The sequence below is a fragment of the Pelophylax lessonae genome (genome assembly GCF_965119305.1).
Source record: "Pelophylax lessonae genome assembly, chromosome: 8".
In the NCBI taxonomy this organism is placed as follows: domain Eukaryota; kingdom Metazoa; phylum Chordata; class Amphibia; order Anura; family Ranidae; genus Pelophylax; species Pelophylax lessonae.
In genome coordinates, this window is record NC_138775.1 from 122748610 (window position 1) to 122765230 (window position 16621).

Genomic DNA, 16621 nt, shown 5'->3' on the forward strand with positions numbered 1-16621 from the left:
CGGCCCAGTTCTCCAGGAACCCAAAATCCTCCTTACTACACCAGCTCCTCAGCCACTTGTTAACTTCCCTAATCTCCCGCTGCCTCTCTTGTGTGGCTCGAGGTACAGGTAGTATTTCGGAAAATACTACCTTGGAGGTCCTACTCCTCAACTTAGCGCCTAAGTCCCCGAAATCGTTTAGGACTCTCCATCTTCCTCTACCCATGTCATTGGTACCCACGTGTACCATGACAGCTGGGTCTTCCCCAGCCCCACCCAATAATCTGTTCACCCGATCCGCAATGTGCCGAACCCGAGCGCCCGGCAAACAGACTGTTCGGCGCACACGGTCTTTGTCACAGATTACACTGTCTGTCCTTCTAATAATTGAGTCCCCTACCACCAGCACCTGTCTTTCCTTTCCCTTTCTCCCGGCCTCACTGGAGGAATTCTTCCCCTGGCAGCTAGGGGCGTCACTCTGCTCCAGCAATGCTGGTCCCTGACTGGTTTCCCCAACATCACACAACGGGGCGTATCTATTGGGGTGCTCCAGCCCAGGATCATCCTCCTTGCCTTGTCCCCTTCTACCCCTCCTAACTGTCACCCCTCTACTCTGCTCTGATGCCTGCACCTCCAATACTCCACCCACCTCTGTGCAGACCCCTGCCTGCACCTGACTGGTACGATCCTGGCTCTCCTCCGGTATGGACATTCGTCTCAGTGTTGCCAACTGCTTCCCTAGATTCAGGACCTGAGCTTCCAGGGAAGCAACGTGCTTACATTTTGCGCATTTGTATTCGCCCTCGATCACATGTCTGAGGAACGCATACATATCACAAGATGTACACCGAGTCGCATCTCCACACCCGCCGGGCATTGTACCTACTAATCTAATCTAATGGGGATTCAGCGATTTAAGTCTATCCTATGTGGCTATTTCCTGGCTTCCTAACTCTACCTTCTCACCCTCTGGTACTCCGCTACACTCGCTTGACACTCACAATCTCAAAGCCCGGTCAGACGCACAACACTCAGTCGCACAGCCCGGTCAGACGCACAACACTCAGTCGCACAGCCCGGTCAGACGCACAACACTCAGTCGCACAGCCCGGTCAGACGCCCTATCATGGGCAGAGAGGTATGTTCCATGTCTGTCAGCAGTTTTCATTCCAGGGGTGGACAACTGGCAGGGTAGTCGCCAGCAGCTGTGTCCAGGGGAATGGTCCCTACACCCCGAAGTGTTTCGGTGGATCTGTCAATTTTGGGGTACTCCCGATGTAGAGCTATTGCCATCAAGGTTCAACAAAAAACTGGACAACTTTCCAGATCCAAGAATCCAATCGCTATCTGAATAGATGCTCTGTTCACTCCTTGGTCACGGTTCAACCTGCTTTATGCATTTCCACAAGTTCAGCTTTTACCTCGGCTGCTGAACAGGATACAGGTGGAGGGAAAATCTGTAATCCTGGTGGCCCCAGCTTGGCCCAGGAGGTCTTGGTATGCAAAAATCGTAAGGTTAGCAGTAGGGAAGCCATGGTTGCTGCGATGCCGTCTGGATTTGCTATCTCAAGGTCCCATATTCCACCCTGCTTTACGGTCGTTGAATTTGACGGTCTGGCTATTGAAAGCAGAATATTTAAAAGACCGGGGGGTCTCGGCTTCAGTTCTGGCCACATCGATTAATGCCAGGAAACCAGTTTCTAGGAAAATCTATTAGTGTTTGGAAGGCCTATATTTCTTGGTGTGAATCCAAGAAATGGCATCCGCGAAAGTATGCTATTGGGAGAATTCTTGCCTTTCTTCAGTTGGGGGTGGACTTGAAATTGGCCTTAGGAACCATTAAAGGACAAGTCTCTGCCTTGTCATTTTTTTTCCAAAGACCGTTGGCTACGCACTCTTTTGTTCAAACTTTTTTGCAAGGTGTGATTCGCATGGTTCCACCAGTTAAACCACCCCTTTGTTCTTGGGACTTGAATCTGGTTCCCTCGGCCTTGCAGAAGAAGCCTTTTGAGCCTATCAGGCATATTCCCTTACTACTGTTGTTGAGGAAGCGTTTTTTTTGGGGTTGCTATAACCTCAGCTAGAAGGGTGTCAGAGTTAGCGGCTCTTTCGTGTAAAGAACCCTTTCTAATTCTGCATAAGGATAAGGTCGTTTTTCGTCCTCATCCTTCTTTTCTCCCTAAGGTAGTTTCTGGTTTTCACTTAAACCAGGACATTGTTCTTCCTTCCTTTTTTCCTAATCCTTAGTCTACTGAGGAAAGGTTGTTACATTCTCTTGTACGTGCGGGTAAAGTCTATTTAACCAGGTCAGCACAGATCCGTAATACTGATGCTTTCTTTATATTGCCAGATGGGCCTAAGAAAGGCCATACGGCAACTTCCTTCACTATTTCTAGGTGGATTCATCAGGTCATTTCTCAAGCCTATGGCTTGAAGGGTAAAGTTCCGCCTTTTATCTTAAAGGCTAACTCTACCAGAAGGGTAAGTGCTTCATGGGAGTGCACCATCAAGTATCTTTGGCCCAGATCTGCAAAGCTGCAACCTGGTCTTCAGTTCATACGTTCACAAAATTCTACCAAGTGTACCTTAGAGCCCATGAAGGGGCTCAGTCTGGTAGTAGCATGTTGCAAGCAGCTGTATAGTCCTAAGTTTTTTCTTTGCTCAGGGGCAAGTTTGGGACTCTGTGTCGTCTCCCGTCTCGTGTCCCGTGATGTATGATAAAGAAAATAGGATTTTTCCTACAGCTTACCTGTAAAATCCTTTTCTTGGAGTACATCACGGGACACAGAGCTCCCTCTCCAATTTTTCTTTGGGATCTTCATTGCTTGCTTCAAAAACGGATGTTCTTCCTGTGTGGGAGGGGTTATATTGGAGGAGCTTCCTGTCTATTGGTTGCCCGTGTCCATTCAACTATAGGTGGCCTATAACTCAAATAGGTATTATTACCAGCTCTGTGTCCCGGGATGTACTCAAAGAAAAGGATTTTACAGGTAAGCTGTAGAAAATATGCTATTTTTACCTTGTGTTAGAAAAAGTGTTAGAAAAAGACCTGGGCCTTAAGTGGTTAAAACACTGCAGAGTGAGTGATTTATTTTTTATTTATTTTTTAAACCTTTAAGACATATGGTAAGAATCGTAAGTGTAGGAATGAGAATTCCTTTTGTTAAAAACTCATTATTTTTATTTTTTTTTAGCAGTTTACAATGATAATTTAGAAAAGCATGGGTTATACAATGTACCCAAGTGCAAGCACCCCAACAACAAAGTATTTCTGGATTTGTAAACTAGATCCATTTAAATGTGCTGATTCAGTACCCCAGTTGCCCTTTAAATGTTGCTTACTATTTAAGACATATATTAATGTATTATTAATGTATTATTAAATGAATTCTTCTTGCAGAATATCACTATGTAGCTCTAGACTTCTCAGGACATGGACAGTCTTCCCACTTACCACAAGGAATGCGGTATCAACATTTGGATTATGTGACTGACATACACAGAGTTGTGACAGGTAAGCTAAAGTTAGATTTTAGAAAAAAAAATTAAGCTCCACAAAAAGACCTTCACTGTCACATGGCATCTGCAAAACCTGTGCATAAAGGGTTATTGAAAAGGCCCATGTGTGCATGATTTTAAACTTAACATCAGACTTGTTCCTGGATTTGTCAAGTAATACCCTCCTGTAATTTTTTGAAACAGCACTATAGCACAGAGAAAGAGGACCAGTACTAGAAGCCAGTTATGCTGTGCAAGAGTGCATATGTGTTGACAGAGGGTATGAGCAATGTGATGACTTCTCATTGTCCATTTCCAGTTCTTTGTATGGTCATAAGTTTGGTGGAAGTGGGTCTTGACTAAGCTGTGCTGTGGCTTTAGTAGAGGATCTGGCTGTGCGGTCTGTTAGGGGTGCTTGGATTACAAGATTCCTAAATTTATGTGTGTGTTTATATATGTATAGATAGCCGTGCCAACTGCAATATACAGTATATCAGTATACTGTGACAAATATATATCAACACCACTGTGTTCTTGCCGATACCGATATTTTGGCCAATGCATATCGGTATCGGCCGATATGTGCTGATATTGTGAACATTTAAAGTTTTGCAGAAAAAACACAAATTTCGACACAAATCTGTTACTGAACATGTTAATGTTTGTTTATTAACCACTTCCCGACCACCTGCCGCCTATTTACTGTGGCAAGGTGGCTCTCCTGCGCAAACCTAAGTAGACCTACGTCGGACGCGTGCGGGAAGCTAGGGGGCGAGCACACGCTGTCGACGGCGCGCTCCCACCCCCACTCGGCAGCAGTGAAGCCGATGCACGGGTCAGGCGGCTCCGATTGCTGTCTGACACCCGCGATCGCTCCCCACTGAGAGAGAAGAAGTTTTTCTCCCTGAAATGATCACAGAGCTCATGTGATCCTTCTATATAGGATCACATGTCTCTATGGTCATTTCACAAGCCACGCCCTCCCACAGTTAGAATCACTCCCCTAGGCTTACATTTAACCCATTGATCACTTATAGGGTTAACCCCTTCCCTGCCAGTGTCATTATTACAGTAACAGTGCATATTTTTTAGCACTGATTACTGTAGTAATGTCACTGGTACCCCCAAAAGTGTCAAAAATGTCAGGGGTCCGATCTGTCTGCCGCAATGTCGCAGTCCCACAAAAAATCGTAGATCGCCGCCATTACTAGTAAAAGAAAAACAATAAAAATTACATAAATCTTTCCCGTAGTTAGTAGACGCGATAACTTTTGCGCAAACCAATCAAAATTATTGCGATTTTTTTTTTTTTTTTTACCAAAAACATGTAGCACAAAACAAATTGGCCTAAAATGTTAAAAAATTTTTGATTTTTAATTTTTTTTTTTGAGAATGTCATATACAGTGCCTTGCGAAAGTATTCGGCCCCCTTGAACTTCGCAACCTTTTGCCACATTTTAGGCTTCAAACATAAAGATATAAAACTGTAATTTTTTGTGAAGAATCAACAACAAGTGGGACACAATCATGAAGTGGAACAAAATTTATTGGATATTTCAAACTTTTTTAACAAATAAAAAAACTGAAAAATTGGGCGTGCAAAATTATTCAGCCCCCTTAAGTTAATACTTTGTAGCGCCACCTTTTGCTGCGATTACAGCTGTAAGTTGCTTGGGGTATGTCTCTATCAGTTTTTCACATCGAGAGACTGAAATTAATGCCAATTCCTCCTTGCAAAACAGCTCAAGCTCTGTGAGGTTGGATGGAGAGCGTTTGTGAACAGCAGTTTTCAGTTCTTTCCCCAGATTCTCGATTGGATTCAGGTCTGGACTTTGACTTGGCCATTCTAACACCTGGATATGTTTATTTGTTAACCATTCCATTGTAGATTTTGTTTTATGTTTTGGATCATTGTCTTGTTGGAAGACAAATCTCCGTCCCAGTCTCAGGTCTTTTGCAGACTCCATCAGGTTTTCTTCCAGAATGGTCTTGTATTTGGCTCCTTCCATCTTCCCATTAATTTTAACCATCTTCCCTGTCCCTGCTGAGGAAAAGCAGGCCCAATCCATGATGCTGCCACCACCATGTTTGACGGTGGGGATGGTGTGTGTTCAGGGTGATGAGCTGTGTTGCTTTTACGCCAAACATAACGTTTTGCATTGTTGCCAAAAAGTTTGATTTTGGTTTCATCTGACCAGAGCACCTTCTTCCACATGTTTGGTGTGTCTCCCAGATGGCTTGTGGCAAACTTTAAACAACACTTTTTATGGATATCTTTAAGAAATGGCTTTCTACTTGCCACTCTTCCATAAAGGCCAGATTTGTGCAGTATACGACTAATTGTTGTCCTATGGACAGAGTCTCCCACCTCAGATGTAGATCTCTGCAGTTCATCCAGAGTGATCATGGGCCTCTTGGCTGCATCTCTGATCAGTCTTCTCCTTGTATGAGCTGAAAGTTTAGAGGGACAGCCGGGTCTTCGTAGATTTGCAGTGGTCTGATACTCCTTCCATTTCTATATTATTGCTTGCACAGTGCTCCTTGGGATGTTTAAAGCTTGGGAAATCTTTTTGTATCCAAATCCGGCTTTAAACTTCTCCACAACAGTATCTCGGACCTGCCTGGTGTGTTCCTTGTTCTTCATGATGCTCTCTGTGCTTTAAACGGACCTCTGAGACTACCACAGTGCAGGTGCATTTATACGGAGACTTGATTACACACAGGTGGATTCTATTTATCATCACTAGTCATTTAGGTCAACATTGGATCATTCAGAGATCCTCACTGAACTTCTGGAGAGAGTTTGCTGCACTGAAAGTAAAGGGGCTGAATAATTTTGCACGCCAAATTTTTCAGTTTTTTATTTGTTAACAAAGTTTAAAATATCCAATAAATTTCGTTCCACTTCATGATTGTGTCCCACTTGTTGATTCTTCACAAAAAATTACAGTTTTATATCTTTGTTTGAAGCCTGAAATGTGGCAAAAGGTCGCAAAGTTCAAGGGGGCCGAATACTTTCGCAAGGCACTGTAGCAGAATGTGAAAAATATTGTGTTTTTTTTTTTTCAAAATTGTCACTCAATTTTTTGTTTATAGCACAAAAAATAAAAATCGCACAGGTGATCAAATACCACCAAAAGAAAGCTCTATTTGTGGGAAAAAAGGACATCAATTTTATTTGGGTACAGCGTAGCAAGACCGTGCAATTGTCCGTTAAAATAACGCAGTGCCGAACCGCAAAATAGGGCATGGTCATTAAGGGGGCAAATCCTTCGCGTCTTAACCGGTTGCCGACCGCCGCACGACTATGTACTGCGGCGGTCAGCCCCGGCCAGGCAGAGTGACGTATCGATACGTCACTCGCCTGTCACTGACTTGCGAGCCTATTGCGGGCGGGCGGGCGGGCGCGCGCGCGCCGCGGCTCGTTCACAGACAAGTCAGTGCGTGTGTCCGGCGGACTCGATGTCCGCCGGTCACACTACGATCGCTCCTGTGAAGGGAGAAAGGCGGAGCGGCTTATGTAAACAAGCCGCCCTTCATTCTCCCTGGTGTAAAAATGAAGATCAGACAGTTCTACTATGTAGAACTGTTGATCTTTGTTTTTACACCAATAGCAATGTCCCTGCACAGTTAGAAACACGCCCCTAGGACACACTTAACCCCTCCCTGTCCAATAAAGTTAACCCCTTCCCTGCCAGTGTCATTTTTGCAGTAACAGTGCATATGTATAGCACTGATTACTGCAGTAATGTCACTGGTACCCCCAAAAGTGTCAAAAATGTCAGTCAAGGGTCCGATCTGTCCGCCGCAATGTCGCAGTACCGCAAAAAAAATCGCAGATCGCCGCCATTACTCGTTAAAAAAAAAACGCCATAAATGACAAAAATCTTTCCCTTTGTTAGTAAACGCGATAATTTTTGCGCAAACCAATCAAAATACGCTTTTTGCGATTTTTTTTTTTTTTTTCCAAACATATGTAGCGTAAAACAATTTGGCCGAAAATGTTAAAAAATTTTGATTTTTACATTTTTTTTGGGGGGAATTTCATATAAAAAAATGTGAAAAATATTGTTATTTTTGCAAAAATTACGCTCTTTTTTTTTTTTGTTTTATAGCGCATGATCAAAAAATCGCATGGGTGATCAAATACCACCAAAAGAAAGCTCTGTTTGTGGGAAAAAAAGGACATGAAATTCGTTTAGGTACAGCGTCGCACGACCGCGCAATTGTCCGTCAAAATCACGCAGTAAAAAATCGCAAAAAAACCCCTGGTCTTTTAGCAGCCAAATCCTCCGGGGCTTAAGTGGTTAAAGTGGTTAATATTTTTAACACTGCAATCATTGCAAATTAAACTGCTAGAAAAAAAAGCTAGACAACAATAAACAGCAAGACAGTGGATCAGAGGAGTCAGTGGACTACTGCTGCAGTAGTGCACTCCACTCACTGCTAATGATTTAAATCACTACTGCAGTCAGTGCAAATTAAAGCGGTTGTAAACCCTATAACAAAAAAAGTAAAAAAAAAAAACCTGCAAGACAAAGGCATAATGAGCTAGTATGCATCGCATACTAGCCCATTATGTGTAACTTACCTTAAAACGAAGCCCCGACACGGACCCCCGGACATCGCTGCGGGCGCTGCCATGATCCCTCGTCGTCTCTTCCGGGTTCGGCGGCTCCGGCGCGCTGATTGGCCGAAAGACGGCTCCGGCGCGATGATTGGCCGGAGCCGCGATGACGTCACTCCCGCGCATGCGCGCGGGAGTGATGTTTCCGGCAAGCTCCCGGCAACTTAATTGAAGGTCCCCCCGGACCTTCAGAGTGCATGCGCCGCTCGCGCGAGCGGCTGCATGCACTGTAAATATCTCCTAAACCGGCATCTCCTATTTGTACCTACAGGTAAGCCTTATTATAGGCTTACCTGTAGGTAAAAGTGTCAAAAAGCGGGATACTACCGCTTAAAACTGCTAGAAAAAAAAGCTAGACAACAACAACAAACAGCTAGACAGTAGATAGGAGGAGTCAGTGGACTACAGCTGCAGTAGTGCACTCACTGCAATGACTTTAATTCACTAACTGCTCCCCTGGAGCAAGTTCTCTATCCAGGTACTCACCCTATGGTCCATACCTACGTACCTTAATTTGTACAGTAAGCGTTTGTGGGGGACTATGTCAAATGCCTTTGCAAAGTCCAGATACACCACATCCACAGGCCTTCCTTTGTCTAGATGACAACTCACTTTATCGTAGAAGGTTAACAGATTGGTCTGGCAAGAACGATTTTTCATGAAACCATGCTGATTACTACTTATAATTCAGTTTTTATTACTAAAGTCTTGTATATAGTCCCTTAACATTCCCTCTAAAATCTTGCAGACTACCGATGTTAGGCTGACCGGCCTATAGTTACCCGGGATATATCTTGGCCCTTTTTTAAACATTGGTACCAAGTTGGCTTTTTTTCCAATCAGCTGGCACCATACCCGCCTTTAGACTATCCTTAAAGATCAAGAATAATGGTCTGGCTATCATCCTTAAGTACCCTCGGGTGCAAGCCATCCGGTCCCGGTGATTTATTTATGTTAAGTTTCTCTAGTTTAGTTCTAAGTCTATCTTCTGTTAGCCATGGGGGTACTTCCTAAGGTGTATTATTTAATTTATCATTACAAGCTGGGTTAGTGTAGCCCCTTGATTCTTTTGTGAAGACTGAAGAGAAGAAATTATTTAACACTTTCGCCTTCTCTCTGTCCTCCATGGCCAGCTTCCCTTTGTCATCTTTTATGGGACCAATGTGTTCTGGCCTCGCTTTCTTACTGTTTTTATAAACTTAAAGAATTTCTTGGGTTTTTTTTTTTACTCTCTTCCGCTATATGTCTCTCGTGTTCTATTTTAGCCGCCTTGATTTCGCCTTTACATTTCTTATTGCACTCTTTGTAATGCTTTAATGCTGCCAATGACCCCTCAGCCTTGTATTTTTTGGATGCCTTTTCTTTAGTATTAATATGCATTTTTATGTTGGAGTTTGGCCACCCAGGATTTACTTTTGCTCTTTTAAATGTATTCCCCTTTGGAATGCACTGGTCAATCCCTTTGTTTAGTATGTTCTTGAAGCACTCCCATTTTCCCTCTGTGTTCTTTGTTCCCAGGGTTCTATCCCATTTGATATTTTCTAGCAAAGAGCGCAGTTTTGGGTAATTGGCTCTTTGAAGTTCTACCCATAGGGATTCTACCTCACGCATAGCTCCATTATTAATATCATCCCTCATATTTACCTGTACACTGTTCTTAATATACAGACATACCCCTCCCCCTTTTTTACCTTCTCTATCGCTGCGATAAAGGGAATACCCCTGAATGGTCGCCAGCCAATCATGAGAGCTGTCAAACCAAGTCTCTGTAATCCCCACAAAATCTAAGTCCTCCTCATACATCAGCAGCCCCAGCTCTTCCATCTTGTTGGCCAGGCTTCTGGCATTGGTATACAAACCTCGTACTTTTGTCTGGTTGCATACTATATCCTCGTTTGATGTTGTTTTTAGGCTGCTCTTGCGATTTTTTTTTTTTTCCCCATACCTACCTTGGATTTAGGAAATCTGAACACCCTACCACTAATGTCCCCATTTGTGCCCACTGAACCTTGCTCCCCGCTGGCTAATTCTACATCTGTACCCTCCCCCCATCACCTAGTTTAAAAGCCCCTCTAACTTGTTGGCCATCTTCTCACCCAGTACGGTTGTACCCTCCCCATTTAGGTGCAATCCGTCCCTACCAAAGAGCCGGTAGCCGACTGAGAAGTCGGCCCAGTTCTCCAGGAACCCGAAACCCTCCTTATACACCAGTTTGTGGCGTTACCTTTCGGTCTCGCTTCGGCTCCGAGGGTCTTTATCAAAGTCTTGATTCTGGGCCTGTTGCGGGCACAGGGCAGTGTGGTCTTGGGATATCTAGACAATCTCCTGTTAAGATCGAGTGCCAGTCAGGACCTGCTGCGCGATCTGTCCACTACCGTCCAGACGCTTCAGGAGTTCGGTTGGACGATCAACGTTCAGAAGTCGACCTTGTCGCCTTCGGTTCGTCTCCAGTATCTGGGGATGGTTCTGGACTCTGCTCAAGCAAAGGTGTTCTTGCCGGAGGACAAGCTCCGGACTCTGCAGAACGAGGTCAGGTCCCTCAGGGACAACGACTCCTCGTCACTCAGGACCTGTATGCGGTCCCTGGGGTTGATGGTGTCAGCCTTCGAGGCGATACCATTTGCCCAGTTTCACACAAGATCTCTCCAGGCGGAGATCCTCGCCAGGTGGGACAGACTGCCTCAGTCCTTGGACCTGAGGGTGTCTGAGTCACCAGACCAGAATGGATCTCTTGTGGTGGTTTCAGTCCCCGGTGGTGTCGGACGGAAAATCCTTCCGGCCAATTCTGTGGACGGTAGTGACCACGGATGCCAGCCTGTCAGGCTGGGGTAGCGTCCTGGGCAACCTGTCTGCCCAGGGCACCTGGTTGAAGGAGGAATCCTCCCTTCCGATAAACATTTTGGAATTGAGAGTAATCAGGCTGTGCCTGCTCCATTGGTCGGAACGCCTCAAGGTCCGTCCTGTGCGGGTGCAGACGGACAATGCCACTGCGGTGGCTTACATCAACCACCAAGGGGGCACCAGGAGTGCCCGGGCGGCCCAGGTGGTAACCGGTATTCTGTCTTGGGCCGAGACTCATGTCCCGGCGTTGTCGGCAGTTCACATTCCGGGTGTGGAGAACTGGCAGGCCGACTATCTGAGCCGCCAGACCTTGGACCAGGGGGAATGGTCACTACACCCCGAGGTGTTTCACATGCTGTGTGCGAAGTGGGGATCCCCGCTTGTGGATCTGTTCGCGTCTCAGCTGAACCACAATGTGGAAAGGTTCGTGGCAAGATAGCGCGATCCTCTGGAAGACGCCTCGGATGCACTGGTGGTGCCCTAGCGTCAGTATCGTCAGATATATGCCTTTCCTCCGCTTCAGCTGTTGTCCAGGTTCCTTCGCAGGTTGGCCTCGGAACCATCACTGGTGATACCTGGTGGCATCGCCGGTCTTGGTACGCGGACATCGTTCACCTGGCCGTGGAGCCTCCGTGGCGGCTGCCAATGCGAGAAGATCTGCTGTCCCAGGGACCGATCTTCCATCCTGCTTTACAGTCGCTGGCTTTAACGGCCTGGCTGTTGAAAGCCAGGTCCTGAGAGACAGGGGTCTCTCCTCAGATGTTATTCCTACTTTGATCAAGGCTAGAAAAGCCTCTTCTGGTAAGATTTATTACCGTACTTGGAAAGCTTATTTTGCCTGGTGTGAGTCCAGGGGTTTCTCTCCTCGTTCTTACTCGTTGTCGAGAGTGTTAGCTTTCCTCCAGACTGGGGTGGACCAGCGCCTTGCGCTGGCCACGATTAAAGGTCAGGTCTCTGCCCTGGCTGTTCTTTTCCAGCGCCCTGTGGCGTCTCATTCCTTAATTCGCACCTTTATTCAAGGTGTGCGGCACTTGGCCCCTCCTAGGAAGGAGCCTTTGCCTCCATGGGACATGAATTTGGTTCTGTCCGTGTTACAGAGTTCCCCATTTGAAAACATCAGGAAAATCTCGTTGCCTATGCTATCAAAAAAGGTGGCTTTCTTGGTGGCGATCACCTCTGCTCGCAGGGTGTTGGAGTTGGCGGCCTTGTCTTGCCGCTCACCTTACCTGGTGGCTCATAGGGATAAGGTGGTCTTGCGACCTAATCAGTCCTTCTTGCCAAAGGTGGTTTCGGAATTTCACCTAAATGAGGACATTGTTTTGCCTTCGCTTTGCGCGAATCCCAAGCATCCTAAGGAGATTGCTGTACATGCCTTGGATGTTGTCCGGGCGATCAGGGTCTACCTGTCGTCGACTGAATCCTTTCGGAAATCGGATTCTTTGTTTGTCCTTCCTGAGGGACCTCGGAAGGGTTTGGCTGCGTCTGCAACAACCATTGCCAAATAGACCAGACAGACCATTATACAGGCCTATTCGTTGCGGGAACGGGTTCCTCCCTTCCCTGTCAAGGCGCACTGTACAAGGTCGATGAGTACGTCTTGGGCCTATCGGCGTCAGGCCTCGGTGGCCCAGGTGTGCAAGGACTTGGTCGTCGGCGCACACTTTCTCAAAATTCTACAAAATTGATGTTCTGGCATCAGCTGATGCATTTTTTGGCCGCAAAGTGCTCTGTGCGGCTGTTCTTTAGGGAACCCTGGTTTTATCCGGGTTCCTGGCTGTTGGGATTTTTTCCCCTTTGGTTATTTGTTTTCCTGGGTTGTTGCTCATGTTGAGCCTTTGTTTTTGTTACCCAGAATGTTACCTTCTTGTACATGTAAGGTTCCTTTCTCTGACGTGGGTACTATGTTGCCTTTCTGGCGGTTGCGTTGCCCACCCCTCATGTCTACACTGCTTTGGGACATCCCCACAAGTGAAGACTGTGTGAATGGGCGGCGACTGTCGGAGGAAGTAAGAGAAAATGGAATTTTTGTAAAATCTTACCGTAAAATTCCTTTCTCTGAGTCCTCCGACAGTCGCCGCCCCCGCCCCTCTTTTTGGGGTCTTTTTTATACACTTTCACTGCTTGCGACCAAACTGAATTGGGTTGGCTATTGCAGGGGGGTATTGGACTAGTAGGACAGCCCCCATGGGTGTGACTATGTAGATTTATTGTTCTTTTACAAGTCTTATGCCTAGAAACTCCTGTGGAGATGAAGTCAATACCCCATAAGTGAAGACTGTGTGAATGGGCGGCGACTGTCGGAGGACTCAGAGAAAGGAATTTTACGGTAAGATTTTACAAAAATTCCGTTATTTTATTCAGAATACAACATAGATGACATATCAAATGTTTAAACTGAGAAAAAAATATAATTTTAAGGGAAAAATTAGTTGATTTTTTAAATTTCATTGCATCAACACATCTCAAAAAGGTTGGGACAAGTCCATGTTACCACTGTGTGGTATCCCCTCTTCTTTTTTTAACAGTCTGCAAATGTCTGGGGACTGAGGAAACAAGTTGCTCAAGTTTAGGAATAGGAATGTTGTCCCATTCTTGTCTAATACAGGCTTCTAGTTGCTCAACTGTCTTAGGTCTTCTTTGTCGCATCTTCCTCTTTATGATGCGCCGAATGTTTTCTATGGGTCAAATATCTGGACTGCAGGCAGGCCATTTCAGTACCCAGATCCTTCTACGCAGCCATGATGTAATTGATGCAGTATGTGGTCTGGCATTGTTATGTTGGAAAATGCAAGATCTTCCCTGTGCAAGACGACATCTGGATGGGAGCATATGTTGTTCTGGAACTTGGATATACCTTTCAGCACTGATGGTGCCTTTCCAGATGTGTAAGCTGCCCATGCCACACACACACATGCAAACCCATACTATCAGAGATGCAGGCTTCTGAACTGAGCGCTGATAACAACTTGGGTTGTCCTTGTCCCCTTTAGCCCAGATGACATGGCGTCCCAGTTTTCCAAAAAGAACTTCAAATTTTGATTCGTCTGACCACAGAACAGTTTTCCACTTTGCCACAGTCCATTTTAAATGAGCCTTGGCCCAAAGAAAACGCCTGTGCTTCTGGATCATGTTTAGATATGGCTTCTTTTTTGGCCTACAGATTTTTAGCCGGCAACGGCGTATGGCACGGTGGATTGTGTTCACCGACAATGTTTTCTGGAAGTATTCCTGAGCCCATGTTGTGATTTCCATTACAGTAGCATTCCTATATGTGATGCAGTGCCGTCTAAGGGCCCCGAAGATCACGGGCATCCAGTATGGTTTTCCGGCCTCGATCCTTACGCACTGAGATTGTTCCAGATTCTCTGAATCTTTGGATGATATTATGCACTGTAGATGATGATGACTTCAAACTCTTTGCAATTTTTCTCTTAGAAATTCCTTTCTCATATTGCTCCACTATTTTTTGCCCTAGCATTGGGGGAATTGGTGATCCTCTGCCCATCTTGACTTCTGAGAGACACTGCCACGCTGAGAGGCTCTTTTCATACCCAATCATGTTGCCAATTGACCTAATAATTTGCAAATTGGTCCTCCAGCTGTTCCTTATATGTACATTTAACTTTTCTTGCCTCTTTTTGCTACCTGTCCCAACTTTTTTGGAATGTGTAGCTCTCATGAAATAGAGTTAGTTTTTGTTTAATGCTTAATGGCTGGCTTGATGGCACCCTGTGGTGGGTGGCTGGCACCCTGTGGTAGGTGGCTGGCTTGCTTTAACCTGTGGTGGATGGCTGGCACCCTGTGGTGGATGGCTGGCTTGCACCCTGTGGTGGATGGCTGGCTGGCTGGCACCCTGTGGTGGATGGCTGGCTGGCACCCTGTGGTAGGTGAGTGGCTGGCACAGGGGCTGAGGGTGGCTGTCTGGTACAGGGCCTTTGGGCGGCTGGCTCGTACAGTGCCTTTGGCTGGCTGGTACAGGGCCTGTGGGTGGGTGGCTGGCTGTCTGGCACCCTGTCTGTGGGTGGCTGGCTGACTGGCACTCTGTGGTGGGTGGCTGGCTGGCACAGGGGCTGTGGCTGGCTGGCTGGTAAAGGGCCTGTGGGTGGCTGGCTGGTACAGTCCTTGTGGCTGGCTGGTACAGGGCCCTTGGGTGGCTGGCTGGTAAAGGGCCTGTGGGTTGGTGGCTGGCTGGCTCGCTGGTACAGTGCCTGTGGCTGGCTGGTACAGGGTCTGTGGATGTGGGTGGGTGGCTGGCACCAGGCTGCTGTGGGTGTATGGCTGTGATACACTCCTGGGAGACTAGTCCCGACTCCAGACGAGGCTGTCCAATGCGAGGGAGGTGGCCTAAGAAGGCAGAATGACGCCGCAAAAATATCGGCAATATCGGCCAGTTCCGGGGCTGATACCGATATATCGGGGAAAGTGCATATCGGCCCACGATAATCGTTCTATCCCTAATAAATAAATAAAAAAAAAAAAATAAAAAATAAAAAAAAAATATATATATATATATATATATATATATATATATATATATATATATATATATATATATATATATATATATATATGAAGTGTTTTCCTCTATTGGTTGAACTAGATGGACTTGTGTCTTTTACAGCCAGACTAACTATGTGACTGGACTCCTGTCAGCGGAGTCCCCTGTTCTTCTCCCCTCTCAGAACTTTAGACCATATGTATACAGTATTGACATATTATTTTGTACTGTATATTAGGCTTCCAAAGTGTCCTTGACATCCTTTTTTTAAATTGATGTCCCACCAATGTGTAGATTCATTGATTTTGTCTTTGTAATTGACGTTGCCACGTTGCAGGTTGAGGGGGATATCTGCTCAGGGGTGGCAGGGCTGGAGCAGGTGCCCCCCCCTGGCTACCAGGGGAGGGGCGGCTCCAGGAAGAAGGGGGGCCATGACTCAGGAAAGGTTAGACAGGTTGTGGTAGTTGGGGACTCCATTATCAAGAGGACAGAGAGGGCAATCTGTAAAAAAGATCTCGGTAGCCGAACAGTATGTTGTTTACCGGGCGCCCGAGTTCGGCACATTGCGAATCTGGCAGACAGATTATTGTGCGAGGCTGGGGATGATCCAGCGGTCATGGTGGGCACTAATGACAAAGTAAAAGGAAGGTGGAGGATCCTAAAGAACGATTTCAGGGACTTAGGTAAGAGACTTAGGAATAGGACCTCCAAGGTGGTTTTCTCTGAAATACTGCCTGTACCTCGAGCCACACAGGAGAGGCAGAAGGAGATTAGGGAACTTAACAAGTGGCTGAGGAATTGGTGTAGGAAGGAGGGGTTTGGGTTCCTTGAGAACTGGGCTGACTTCTCAGTCGGCTACCGGCTCTCTAGCAAGGATGGGCTGCACCTTAATGTGGACGGTACAGCTCTTTTGGGGAGAAAGATGGCCACCAAGTTGGAGGGGCTTTTAAACTAGGAGACGGGGGGGAGGGCTCAGATGTAGAGTCAGTCAGGAGGGAGCAAAGGACTGAAGGCAGTTGTTGAGTCAGCAGCGACAGTAGGGACATAACGTCAATTGGGGGGTCTGTGCGGGAAAAGCTCAGACTAAACAGGAATAAACATAACCACCAATCACGTTTAACTTCCGTAAAACTAAGAGGGGTATATGCTAATGCCAGGAGCCTAGCTAATAAAATGGA

At 46.2% G+C, this 16621-nt stretch overlaps 1 protein-coding gene across 1 annotated transcript in view; it reads left to right on the top strand.

Annotated features, from left to right (window-relative positions):
- Positions 1-16621, top strand: part of SERHL2 (serine hydrolase like 2) — a gene marked incomplete at both ends in the record, with an annotated part of 881593 nt that overhangs the window by 92158 nt on the left and 772814 nt on the right. Inside the window, one exon of the mRNA XM_082266295.1 lies at positions 3380-3493. Within this exon, the coding sequence (XP_082122421.1) occupies positions 3380-3493 (114 nt within the window). The remainder of the gene's footprint in view (positions 1-3379; positions 3494-16621) is intronic.